This window comes from Acartia tonsa, chromosome 14 (assembly GCF_053477335.1).
Source record: "Acartia tonsa isolate MP-2025a chromosome 14, ASM5347733v1, whole genome shotgun sequence".
Classification (NCBI taxonomy): domain Eukaryota; kingdom Metazoa; phylum Arthropoda; class Copepoda; order Calanoida; family Acartiidae; genus Acartia; species Acartia tonsa.
The window spans coordinates 11,949,171-11,963,345 of record NC_137273.1 but is presented as its reverse complement, the minus strand read 5'-3'; the positions used below and the strand labels follow the sequence as shown (position 1 = coordinate 11,963,345).

Below are 14,175 nucleotides of genomic sequence, written 5' to 3'. Positions count from 1 at the left end.
TCATGTGTTTTGTGTATTTCTTTTTACATCTTTTATTCTATCTCATTTAATCCAAGTGATTTCATATTATTCTTTCTGTCTTTTTCTATTATCTTCTCTCAATTTCCACCCATTTACTTCAGGCAGTTATGCCTATTTTTTAATTCAGAAACAAATAATACAACGTCATAGACAAATAATAAAAACAGATTCAAAAACCATCTGAAACAATAACGTTGAAATAGTTAGGTAATTTATATTACAAATCAGACTAAAAGAAGACAATGGATTATAATTGAATCTTGTCATAATTCTTCAATATTTTTGTCATGCCATGGAGGAAAGGTGTTGAAAATAAAAATCTTCTACCACTTTTAACACCAAAAATAAAGTTTTCATAATCATATTTCTTGGTGTCAAGATTAATTTATCATCTATTACCCTATCCTTAACCATATTTTGCCAGATACCCCCCCTTCTATCCAAAAAAAGCCTCTAGGGGCGAGCCGCTAGTATACATTAAACGAACTAACCTGATATCATCGTCATTAACCAAATCTTGAGTGGTTACTGCGGCGGGACAAACCCAGCATAATTTATCTACTAACACCTTTACAACACATTCAAATTAAACCAGTTTTTTTCTAACCTTTTTTGAACTTTTTTTTTTAAAAGGCATTTATCCTTTTCTCACGAATATAAAATTTAAACATTTGATTTCAATTTCTATCTATTTTATTTTATCTTAGATGAAAAGTAGGTATAAATTGTTACTTTCTATTTATACCTTTTTTACTATTCTTTTTAATTAGCCAGAGTTCTTTATTTTAAGATCTTCATTTTTTTAATGAGAAAGGTAATTCATTTTTCTTTTGATCTCAATATTCTTCCATCGTAATAACTTTCTTTGAAAATTACTATTACTTTTCTTTTACATTTAATTTTTTTAAAACAATTTCTATATTCACCTTCTTCATGGCACAAGCCCTGCAGGCGTGGGCACTGCAGCACTTGACAATGATCCCTCTATTACAAATTTCATGGCAGATAAGACAAAGTGTAAGCTCCTCGGCTATAGCCTTCTTTCTCTGCTTTTCTATCTCGCTCCTGTCGGCCTCAACCTCAGCAAGGAACTCTATTTCGTCCTCACTGTCGGCTTGCATGCTTATCTCTTCGTTTTTGCTGCCGTTATTGTCGTCAGCCTCAAAATCTGGCTCGAAATTGTCCTCTTCCATGTCTATGCCTACTCCACTTTCGTTATCATTATTTCCTTTGCCAGCTGCTTGTTGCTTGCTCACCGGCTCTTGAGTACTATTACCATTGGTCTCAATTTCCATTTCATTTGAATCATTTTCTTTTTCAACCGCTTTGTTTTCATCAACTTTTTCATTTATATCCTCAACTTCTTCTTTTTCCTGAATATCGTCATTTTCCTCAATAATTTCACTGTCAGATTCATCTTTTTCCTCTTCAATCTCATTTCCCTCTTGTTCCAATTCTTCTGATTCCTGTTGATCACCAACAGAATCTTCCTCCTGTTTCTTTGTGGCTGATTCATCATCGCCATTTTGACCATCATTTCCCTCATTTTCCATTGTCTCTTTTTCGGCGTCTACTTCAGTCTCTACTTTCTCGTCAACGACCTTTATTGGTGTCTCACCTTCGTCCTGAGTCTCACTAGTTGGCTCTGATGTGGCAACACTTTCAGATTCGGACACAGCCACCTTAGATCTCCTTCCCTGAAAAGAAAACGACTTGTCTCTAGTTCTTTGCATTCATGATATCATCATACCATAAAAGCTACATATCATTACATGAAAACTAACTCTCAAATACATAATTGGCCACCTAAATATAAAAATGTAAATCTTGCCAAAATAAACTAAGTTTTAGACATAAACCCATACATCTTAATAGTTTCGAATTCGACAAATGATCAGACATAATTACTGGATAGAGCAAGGAAAATTATTTTTGAATATATTTATCCGTAAAAGAATATGAAAATCCGATAGAAATATGCCAAGTCAAAGAAAGACAAACACACCGTCAAACCATTTGGAGACCATAGTTTTAGTGGTCCATGGGGACACACAAGGGGCAAGAAAGCATAAAAAAGGACTTGACTTACCCTTCTGGGGGTTCCAGTTGACTTTTTGGGGGGCATTTTAGTTCTGAAATAATTCTTATATAACAATAAAATTAGTTGTTAATCAATAAAATAAAGAAAACAAGTGATACATTGGCATACAATACTGAAAAAAAACTCGACAAACATAACAAAATAAATAAACAATACAGTTGAAGAAAATTGCAGAAAATTGTTCTTTTTGTGGACCGCCTCACATCTGAAAAATATAGATATGGTCATTTTTTCGTTTGTTTTTCACTTTAGGTCAGATTTGGTTAGGTTTTGATGGATACTGGGTTTCTCCGACAATTTTCTGAACTCACTATGACGGAGTGACTTACGGACAGATGTTAATTCTAGAGTATCTCCACTACAAAATACAAAATATACCTTGAGTAAAAGATTTCTTTGCCTCCTCGTTAGAATTAATTCCCTTTCTTCCAAACTCTCCAATTCTTGTTCTGACTTCTTGATGAGCTGAAAATGGTAAATGTTTTGAACTGTTTGTCAGTAATAATTCAGTTACAAGGACAATGATGTCCACAAGTGGCACAACAATTAAAAACAATTTAAATTTTGACAAAGACTTATGCCTGTTAATAATGAATGAAATATTACCATAAATTTTGTCTAAATAAATACTAACACAATATCTAAATGACAACTTGACAAGACAATGGCCGATAAATTGCTTTGCATTTCCAAGGGAAATTACAAATAGTGGTTGAAACGTATAGCTGAGAACCGATTCTAATCCGGCGGATAACAATCGGTTTAAAAGCCATACTGAAATAAAATTACCTCTTCAATAAATTTCTTTCTTGTTTCAACATTTGTTATATGATTAACACTGTCAAATTCTTTTTTTATGTCAAAACTATCCACTATCATCACCTAAAAATAGTTAAAATCGTTCATGAATGTGATTAGATCAAGCATGATTAAATAAGTCAAAATATAAATAATTTGATTTTAACATGAAAATCTTTTAATTATTTCAAATCGTGTGAAGAAAAATAAATATATATTTTAAAATACAAGTTAATATGAAAAAACACTAAGTTGGGTTTCTAGTATTACCATTTGTTAAATGCTTTGCTCAGACAAAGAAAATCAAACATTCAATAGGTAAGAGGGTAATTTTTTTCGCATATTATACGTAAAGTTAGGTGTTAGCGTTTTGTCATATGCGCTTATTAAGTCAAACTGTTCCTAATTTTAAATGTATAAATATGAAATGATCAAAATTGAGAACAGTTTGACTTAATAAGCGCATTTGACTAAGCCTTCACACAAAAAATGTCTTACCTCCTCATTAGATTGCTTTTCATGGTCACCATTTCGAATATTATTTATTAAAGGGGGTGGAGGTGGTGAAGGAATGTTCATTGGCACGGAAGATATATTGATTGGTTGATGACTGGAACGATTATTTAATTGATTATTGATTGATTGATTATAATCAGGATTTCTTGATTGCTGGCTAGAATGTCCACTAACACTTGGAGGTAGGGGAGATTTGGACCTTTGATAATAGTCAGGTATGGAACTTAAGCTCTCACTTGAACTTCTACTTCGTTTACCATCATAGCTTTTGTTCCTATGTGTATCTCTATAATCATGTCTATCTCTATAATCATGTCTATCTGAATCATAAAGTCTCTCCCTGGATTCAATTATATCACTACTTGAATAATCTCTATGGTGATGTCGATCTTTATAATCCTTATGCCGATCGTCATATCGACCTTTGTGATCACCCTGCCGCTCACGATGTTTATCTCTATCAGCATCGTGTCTATCATGGCTTCGCCTACTGTTTGAATTTTTTACTTCCAATTCCCGTTTTTCTTTCATCTTCTGAAATATTTTTCTATCATCTATAAAACAAAGTAGAATGATGTCTGTCCGTCCGTCCCTTAAGATCTCGGTAACCACTGAACCGATCGGATTCTGCTCTTCAGGGTATTTACCTATTGGTCCTGTAGTGGTTTTAAGCTATTTTCTTGTGGGGTAGGACACCCCCCAATCCCCCCAAAAATGAAAATATCCCCCCCCCCAAAAAAAAACAACCGAAAATTGTTTACTTCACATGAGATTGCAGCACCAGATATATTTTTTAGTAGCCTAAGATTTTAATAACTACTGAACCGATTGAGTTCTTCCTTTTATGGAAGTTTCTGGATGGTTTTAGGCTATTTAATTTTTGTATCTAAGTTTGGGTTCAGGCTATTTACCTACTATCCTTACTCCTTAAAATACAAAACTCCTAGGGGCTCAAAATAAACTAAATAAATAATAGTTATTTCTCGCATCGTATTATAAACGGCTTTCTGCGGATATAAAATGTACAATTATAAGATTAAAACCAGTTTTTTAGCCCCGAGATGCCGAAGGCACGGGCTAAAAAAACTGGTTTTAATCTTATGATTGTACATTTTTTTATTCGTAGAAAGCTGGATGTAATACGATGCTAGACATAGTTTTTTCGTATGGATGAGAACCGGTTCCTATCCACTGGATTCGAATGAATACGAGAAAAGATCTTACCATCTTCTCCAAGTTTTCTTTGTGTCGCCTTTCATCTGCTAACTTCTGCTGCAAGTTCCGGGCTTTTCTCACATCGGCTATCCTCTTCGCTTCGTCCATCTGCTGCAAGTTCCGGGCTTTTCTCACATCGGCTATCCTCTTCGCTTCGTCCATCATTTTTTGCCTATCTGCTTTCCTTTTTTGCTTCGCCTCTAGTAGCCTTTGTGCTTCCTGCAAGATAAAAACTCTTTTCAATTTAGTAGAGAAGCTTCTCTATAAATTATCTAAAATCGCCCAAGAGATGTAAAACATAAAAATAGCTGCCTAAAATTCTTATTTAAGAGGTAAAATTGAAACGAATTACCAATATACCTATATAACTATCTACTGCAAATAAAAACTGTAGTACTGGTACATTGTGTAAAAATATTTCTCTTATATCCAGAAAGAGGGAACAATTGGCTGTTTTTGAACTGGTCACCAAAGTTTTTATAATAACATTTTCTTATTCGTTGAATTAACAACTTGGTAGACTTTTATTGAATTTTCATTAGTTGGTTCATTAATTGAGTGTCCAAACGTTTCAACCACTTATTGTAATCTACTGAAGAAAAAGTGGGTATATTCCCTTTCGTAACATCGCTCCTTATGTGGCGATTCTTCGTATTTTTCACAGTAGCTTTTCTCCTATTTCTAGCCCCTGCGGGGAGCTCTAACCCTGCGGGGCCAATTAAATAACACTGTGGGGTAGACTATAAAAGTTTTAAAGATTTTTAATCAATATAATAGATTTGAAATCTGCATAAAATTTGAAGGATTTTTTATAAAATTCGTTTTTTATATAATTCTTTATTAAAAGGCGCAAATACGATTTAAGTTAATAAATTTTGACCAATAGGATAGCTGGATTGGAAACTACCTACGCTCTAATTGGTTGAATGATGTACGTCACTTAAGCTTCTCCAATCAGAGCGCAGATAGTTTTCAATCCACCAATCACAGATCTCAAAATTATTTAACTTAATTTGTATTTGCGCCTTTAAATAAAGAATTATATAAAAAACTAATTTTATAAAAAATCCTTAAAATTTTATGCAGATTTCAAATCTATTATATTGATTAAAAATCTTTAAAACTTTTAAAGTCTACTGTGGGGCAATCACCTAACCCAATATAACCTAAAATAACCTATAAAAAGTAATTTAAAAAATACGACAAATCGCCCCTTATGGGGCGATGTTACGAAAGGTACTCTTCCCGAAAAAGATTGTTTATCCGCATTAGGGATGTACATCAAATTATCGTTAATTGTCTTATCCCTTAAGATCCCTGCTTATATAATTCATAAAAAAGTATAAAATGTCACTTTCCTCTACATTCATTAAATGTATTTGATTTTTCATTTCTGCAATTTTTTCTTCCAATTCATATAGTTCTTGTCTTATTTGTTTCAATTCATTGAGAGTATCTTCAAAATTTTTTCTATCCAAAAATGTTGGTGGTTTTCCATCAGTCTAAAATATTAAATATTTGAATAAACAGGCTCCTATTGACTTTAACCGTAAAACTGAGATTATATGCATAAAATTTCAAAAATCATTTAAGGTTTCAAATCATGTGTAGTTACTTAACTATTTATTGTGAACAAGCGGCTACGCCCCTATACCCCTGGGGGGGGGGGGTTCATTTTTTTAAGAGTGATATCTCTTGGTTGGTTGGTGGTACCTTCCCCCAAAATAGCTACAACCCTTCCCAGAACCTATGAGAAGCTATATTGTAAATTAGAACCATATCAGTTCAGCAGTTAGATTGATCCTTCGGTACAAACAGACAGACATCCTGTTACTTTTTTACATTAATTAATTTTGACTTACCCATAGTGACATAAAAAGAGAATTTATCATTATGACTCTACCCTCATGTTTGAGAATATCTTGGTTTTCTATCTCTTTGGCCGTACCAATAGGTTCTCCAGTTTTGATAGTTAAACCTTAAAAAAATATCAAAATTTATAGGTATATATTCAGATGATAAATTAAAGTATTTTTCTATTGAAATAGTGGAATAAAATATTTTTTTTAAATTGTTGTCATGTGGTTATATATTTGGAATATAACCTAAAACCACACTCTTTTTGAGTACTCTTTTAATGGAGAAAGGTGCAATTGATAAACTTGAAAGTGTATGACAGACCAAATAACAGAAAGACAAACGGTAGTTACGGTTTCAAAAGAAGATCTACAAATAAAAAACAATCTTTACCTTTTTCATGGTAAGGAATTGCAACTATTCTAATGAAATTGTTGTCTTCAGAAAATGGTGAAACAAGGTATGTCAGAACTTTAAATCTAAAAAGAAAAGAAAAATTCCAATTTGATAGAACATTATCAAAATATTTTAGGTGCATATAATATTGTTAAAGGAAGCCTGCAAGTAATACACCACTCCAACTGATATAATTTTTTTTTGAAAATTATCAATGAATCACTGAATTCATTATGACAATACTTTTGTGTTAAATTGGACTTTAATTCCATAACTAGGTATAATAATATAGTAAATGCTCTACTGTAAAGATAGTAACCTGTCATCATTTGAATTAACTTGGAAAACACTGTCATTGGAAACTTCAACTATCGTTTTGATGTCATCTAGTGTAATTGGTAAATCATTATCATAGGAAAGTAGAAAACTTACCAGAAAAGCCATATCTGTTCAGCAGTTCTTTTTTAGGGAAAAATAATCAGTGATTCTTTTAAAGATTCCAGGGCTCGACGCGTTTAAGACTCAGTGCAATCGTCATGGAAAAAAAATTAGACTGAACCTGTTCCTGAACAGACAATCGATCTTCTCGGATTTTTTTTTTGCACACAACTGGGTTTTAATTTAAAGCTGAACCCTGGAAGCTTACTTTAACAATGAACACAATATTCAACTTACTCAGTTAAGATTTTTTTCTTAAATAAATAAAGATAAAATCTGATAATAATGATTTATTTTCCTTTTGATGCAAACTTTGCTTTCAGAATTGTCAATCCATTCATTTCTTGGTCTTCTCCCTAAAATGATATAAAACACGCTTAAAAAATAAGCATTACAGATCTAAAAATGAAAAGAAATAAGTTCTCAAAGTTCTCATTTTATCATCAAACATAACTTTATAAACAATTTGAATTTACATGCCTCATCCCCCCGACCCTCTCCATTTCTTTTTCCAATATATCCTTTGAAGGGGGGGGGGGGGGTAATATACACCATTGAAAAGCAAAGAAAATTGTAAACCTGATAAATAATCCGTAACTCAGAATGTTTTTCTTTATAATTAACCAGATTGGCCTCACTTTCCGTTAAATCTTGCTCCTTCAAAACATTGAATATTCCAAGACTTCTGCTCATATGCAGTAATAGCTCAATTTTGTGGGCGAAACCATCAACACTTTGAAAGTTGTCAGGGTTATGTGGGTCAAATGTTTCTTGGTGAAATCCATCTAATATAAAGAAAAAGGGATGGTTGCAAGAACGTGCATTTCAGAAATTGATTTTAAGCATTATATAAGAGTATACCATCAAACATTTGTAAATAACAAACCATAAAACACCATTAATTTAGTTGTCATATTGTTTGTCATATAAATGGAGTTTAAACTATTGAACATAAAAAATACCTATGTAGTTCACTAAATTCAGGTTTAAATGCACTTTGTGCAACTACTCCTTATATTAATATTTGTTTATGATCAAATTATTAGAAGTAGAGCAGCAAAAATAACGACAATAAAGCATAAAAATTTAAAATGTTTAAAGAAGCTTAAAAATAAATCATAAAAATACCTGGGATAATTTTAACGGCAAAATGCATTTGTTTATTTGTTTTGCACATATGATTGTAAAAATATTTTGTGGTTCCTTCTGAATTAAATTGAGGTTCAAAACCAACCACATTTTCTGGATGCATTATATACTTGATAGCGACAATGTCGTCGTTAAATTTGTGTAATCCAGAGGTTTGAATATGAACCTAAATATAAATTTATTAAGCAACCCATTATTTTTGCTGGAAAAAAAATTCGCGCAATTTAAAACCACATTTCCCTTTTCAAATAAAAATTCTTGTACGTCCTTGGAGACAAAACATAATCATGTACTGTGATATATGTCATCAAAATGGCAGATAATTTCTAAATACACAATCAATATGATTATAGCATTTGCTGAAAATTTACAGTATTTTAACTCCTTAAATTTAACAAAGCATTTGATAACTATTTAAACATTTATGTTCCGAGTTACTATACAATGCATGCATACCAAATATAGTACGAATTAATTAGAGATTAAATACCTGCGGAATTTTAAAGTATGGATGTATCATCATTTTTCCAATTTTATAAGTGTAGGTTCTATCTTTGGCAGAGTTTTCCTTCTTCGAATCTGATTCTTCTTTATTTTGACTGGATATTCCACTTACACTTGGATCGGATTTTATTTCATAATTTACCTAGAAAAGGTATATAAATGTTTATAGAATGGTAGAGAAAGGGGGGGGGGAGGTATCTATTCTACGCCTTTCTAAAAGAAAAGAAACAATAGAAACATGTAATATAAGTAAAGACAAAAATGATTTATATCAGCCTCTCATAATAAATAAAAATCTATCTTGAGGAAAACTACTGAAAAATGGATAAATATTTTTATTACCTTATTAGTCTGATTTGGAATTTTTTCACCAAGTTTTAGTATTTTTCTTCTTCGTTGATATAGATTGTTGCACTCTTCCTCCAGTTTTCTTTTCCTTACATTTATTTCCTCTTTAGCTTCTTGAACTTTTCTGTATCGTTCTTCATTTTCTTCCTTTTCCCTTTCAATTTTCTTTTCCATAGCCTTTCTATCTTCGTCTTCTTGTTGTAACTGTTTAATCTTATTCTGTTTTAAACAAAACATCTCAAAAAAATTAACCAGAAAAAGAGATTTGGTTTATTTTAGGTTAGGTTGGGTTAAATACAGTTTAGGAAAGACCGCAGGGATTGTACAGGATATACATCTAGAGCAGCAAAATGGAATTTCACCTTAATCTTCTGAATTTTCTAGATCATCATTGGCAGAAGAGTCTCCATTGTCAAGAGGATCCTCCAGATGATTATTTCCAACAAAGATCAAGAAGATTTAGTTATCAATTTATTATTTAATCTTGTCAAGCTTGAGAAAGGATTTATGTAAACAGGATGCCAATATCAATGATTCTAATGTAAATGTAAAAGTCTAAATAATTCTTTTCTTGATTTTGCTGTTGCTGCATTTAATTCCCTTAACTTAACTAAATAAGCAGTTATAGACAGGAAAGATAATTGATAAATAGACCTTATTAATATGTTAATTTTATTTCCAGATATCCTTAAAGTGTTTAATTTAAAATGAATGTCTGAAACAACCTGAAAGAAACCAAAGATTTAAAAAGGTATAATTTTGACTCTTTTTTACAATTTACTCAGTAGCCAAAAGAGGTGGGGCTGGGGCATTGTTGATGTTGATCCTGATCTTGTCTTGTTAAGGACTGTTGCTGCTGATGATGATGGTGACAGAGATGATTTGGTAGAGTTCAAAGAGGGGCTTGGGGTATGGTCGGACCTCCACGTGGTCCAAGCTGGGAACATCCATCCGGATGGCTAACCGACCAGGAGGCCAGAGGAGACAAAACTGTAATGTACAGGGCAACCTGGAACCTGCAGCTGTCTTTTTTTGGCAACGGAGGGGGAGATCAGTAGCCGAGTTCTCTCTCTCCTTAAAAACATGTAGGCCAGACACTGTTAGTGCAAGCGCACGAGCAGTAGGCAGTGTACTATCGGTACAGAAAGCCCTAGAAGAAGAAGAAGAGTTCAAAGAGGATCAAGCAACACTAGAGTTGGTCAACTGTGGATAAATGTCTTGCACTCAAATCCCCAACACCCTACCAAACAAGGCTTGAGCTTGAATTGGGAAGCTTGCAGGTATGTAATGTTAAATTTAATGCTTTCTGTTGTTTAAAGCAATCAAATTCATGCAAGCAAAGTTTATCTCCTTAAAATTGAATCTGGCACTGAATAGTTTAAATTGTCTGATGATTATGTATCCATTCAAACCTAATCAGCCCAGCCAAGAGGGTACCCTGCAAGAAGTGGCCTACAAGCAAAACTGCCACTTGAAAAAGGTACATACATTTAAGAGTCAAATTTGATAAGCCTTGAAACTAGCAATATCATCAATATCATCAATTGAGTTCTTTAAGTCATCTTTAACAGTGTTGAACAAAAGAATCTTAAGTCAAATCTTTAAATAACTGTTGATGCATTATCATCATCTTCCAGCTCCTCAAGTATTCAGGGGTGTATATTCTGCACAAGATTTATTTTTTTTCCCCTGCTAAAATTTTTTTTATATTTCTTCCCCCCCTAGTTTTTTCTCACCAAGTAGGGGGAAAATGGAAAAATATTTAAAGAACTCTATATTTTATTTATTTTATCCCTCCAACCACACATTTTTAAAAGTTTTTTTACCAAGCTAGGACGGGGGGAAATGGAAAAAATGTTTTCAGTTTTCTTAATTTTTACATTTTTTTCCCTCCAACCACTTATTTTTTATTCCCCCCCCCCCCCCTGAGCAGGGGATCCCATGTAGAATATACACCCCTGCAAGTATTTCAATTTTAGAGCTGCAGCTGCTGACATTCACAAGCTGACAAGGAGCACCAATTGACAAAGGAGTACTAGAGGATGAGACAAGAGTTGATTGCTGATGATCTAATCAAGATGATAATATAGTTGATGATGATACTAAAGATGATGAAAGTAATGATGAAGAAGCTATGAGTGATGAAGTTATTGATGTTGACAGCCAAGAAATGTTCAAGTAAAAGATGTTTGAGAAAGACTATGTAAGTTTAATTATTATCATAAACAAATCTATTATAATTTCTTTCTTGAATAATTCAAATTCAATCAATTTCTTTTACAAAAGCAGATAAAGTTTGACCTTCTGTCACTAAAGATATTCAATTCAAAATCATTCCAAAAGTTTTGTTTTTATCAATTTTAAACATTTTAAATTTTAAATCAAATGCATATAATTATTGTAAAGGATATCTGGAATAGTCTTATGGTCTATTCTTTTTAGGTTTACCGCACCATTGATGTAAGAAACTATTGAACAAATTAAGAAACTATGTGTAAATAAAGTTGAAATATTTGCAGAAGTTAACACAGAATGGCTAGAAACGGTTAATGCAACCATCTTGTAATAAATGGCACTTAGAATTCGAATTTCGATCTGAAATTTTACATGAGTAATCATTGGAAGGTCTGTTTTCCCTAAATCGATCAAAAAGTTTAAAAAGTAACGGCAAACGACTTAGCCGTTTAGCCGTTTTTTTGGCTATTTTTAAGGCAAATCTGTCATAAATTACGTGGAAATCAACTTTTTAAAACATATTTTTGCTTTAAATCATGTGAAATGATACAAAAAAATTTTTTTTGGTTTCTAGTACTAGCAGCTACCGGCTAGAATCGTTTGAAAACTTTTGGAGCAGCAAAGAGTATTATGTGAAGATAGGTTTTGTGATGGATTTGCATTGAAAATAGCAAAAAAAGGCTAAACGGCTGAGCCGCCAGCCGTTACTTTTCCAACTTTTTGTTTGATTTAGGGAAAATAGACCTTCCCTTGATTACTCATGCAAAATTTCAGATCAAAATTCGAACAAAATAGCTAAATCTATGGGTATCTAGCATGTTGTTATAGAAAGGCTTCAAAGAAGATGTTTTTTCCTCTCCAATCCGTTTCTTTTCCATTTCATCCCTTTCTGTGTGTTTGGAAATCACTTGAAAACTTTGATCATAAAACTTCTTTGATACAAATTCAAAACGCTTTGTCCTCTTCTTCATCTAAAATAGGGACTATTATTTGTATAAGTACTCTTTGTTCAAATAAGGACCTAACAACATTTTGAACTATGAAAGAATAATCAAATGCATTAAACTAATGCAAATAAAAAGGATTAGTAGTTTGCGCTAAAAATCCGTAAAGGTTGTGAGTTTTAAGTTAAGATAGTAGTAAAACGATAAAAATTTAAGTTAACTTTTAAAAATTTTTTTGTCTTTATTCCTTTTAATAAGAAATACACATATTTAGTGAATATTAACGTTCTACTACTATTTTTAAGCCTTAAAACTCACACTTTTACGGATTTTTAGCGCAACCTACTCCTACCCTTTTCACTGATAATGTAATTTTTCTTGAAAAATTAAATCAAATATGTATCTATTTTTGTAATTTCGTTCCTTCGTTTCAGGTTTGGTTTCAGAAAGTGGTGAACTCCCCCACCTCTCCATGTTTTCTTGTCTACCCAATACATGTTTTATTATTACGCGAGACTTTACTTACCCAAAAACTTCTTATAACTCTGAGCATAGTTTCATTCCTGATCAAAATTCTCGGCATATCCTCATTTCGCACGATCTTAACACTTGCAAACTTTTCTCCAGGAAAAATTTCAATTCCTAAAGATGGCGAAAAATTAGAATTGTAAAAACAGGGATAAATAATTTCATGAACGTTAAAGATAGTAAAGCGTAAACACAGTGCCTTCGAAGGTGCTTTGAATTTAGTGTCATAACCTAAATTGGGACATAGTGCATTTCATTACCCTAGGTTAGGTACCTAACTTCATTTCACTTTTCAATAAAATCTAAAATGCAGCGGTTTTTGAGAAAATTAGATTTAAAAATTTCATGTTCAATAATCATCCACTAGGAGTTACCGCATAATCATGACAAGAAAAGCAAAGATTATTTATTTAAAATTCTGAACAACTTTGCTTTTATAAAGTCAGTCATAAAACCTCTCTATATATGATTTATTTAAGGCTGAATTTCCGTGACCTTAGCAAAGCAATTGATAAAAATGGCCATTATTTAACTCACTTCAGGAGTGGTTTTATGAAGAACTTTATAAAAGTGGGTGAAAATTGAACTTGAAATTTTTAAATCTAATTTTCTCAAAAACCGCTGCATTTTAGATTTTATTGAAAAGTGAAATGAAGTTACCTAACCTAGGGTAATGAATAATATTAAAGTATTCTATATCAATTGCTGTTAATATAAAAAGAGCTGTATTTTTTACTTTTACGGACAAAAAAATGGAAGAACAGAATAAAAGCATAATTACCCTTTGAAAGATGGGGGATAACAACCACCCTGACACAATTATCATCTTCTTGAAATGGAGATACCAAACATGTCAGGATTTCAAATCTTAAACAAGAATCATTTATTACAGTTGAAAGTGAGTCTGTCATCAAAACCTTTGATTACAAATAATAATAATTTATAATCCGCTATCCTCCCAAGATAGTTATAAAGGGTTTTCCAAAAAAATATTACCTTTTCATAGATGAAACAACTTCATAGACATAATTACTTGAAACATCCACTGCTTGGTGGCTATCTATTTTTGAGCATTAAGTTATTGTTAAAATTAACTAGTCATTATGATACTAATGTACAATAGAA

General features: G+C 32.2%; 2 protein-coding genes across 3 annotated transcripts in view; both read right to left on the bottom strand.

Moving 5' to 3' along the window:
* LOC145306420 (uncharacterized) overlaps positions 1-2,182 on the bottom strand; it is a 6,151-nt gene extending 3,969 nt beyond the window's left edge. Inside the window, exons 1-3 of the mRNA XM_080148515.1 lie at positions 2,111-2,182; positions 948-1,718; positions 513-589 (exon numbers count right to left, since the gene is read on the bottom strand). Coding sequence (XP_080004641.1) covers positions 513-589; positions 948-1,718; positions 2,111-2,146 — 884 coding nt within the window. The 5' untranslated portion in view covers positions 2,147-2,182. The remainder of the gene's footprint in view (positions 1-512; positions 590-947; positions 1,719-2,110) is intronic.
* LOC145305739 (uncharacterized) lies at positions 2,152-14,175 on the bottom strand. Of its 2 annotated transcripts, XM_080147509.1 has the most exons (19): positions 14,047-14,175; positions 13,832-13,917; positions 13,049-13,164; positions 12,435-12,549; positions 9,338-9,564; positions 8,982-9,137; positions 8,471-8,657; positions 7,922-8,127; positions 7,643-7,698; positions 7,224-7,292; positions 6,902-6,987; positions 6,514-6,629; positions 6,006-6,153; positions 4,815-4,866; positions 4,661-4,760; positions 3,419-3,970; positions 2,912-3,004; positions 2,501-2,587; positions 2,152-2,327 (listed from the first exon to the last, which is right to left on the bottom strand). In XM_080147509.1, exons 1-19 carry the CDS (start codon positions 14,052-14,054, stop codon positions 2,322-2,324), a joined length of 2,466 nt encoding a protein of 821 aa, XP_080003635.1. In that variant the 5' UTR covers positions 14,055-14,175; the 3' UTR covers positions 2,152-2,321. The 2 variants fall into 2 exon arrangements, with proteins under 2 accessions (XP_080003635.1, XP_080003634.1); XM_080147508.1 differs by having other exon boundaries at positions 4,661-4,866.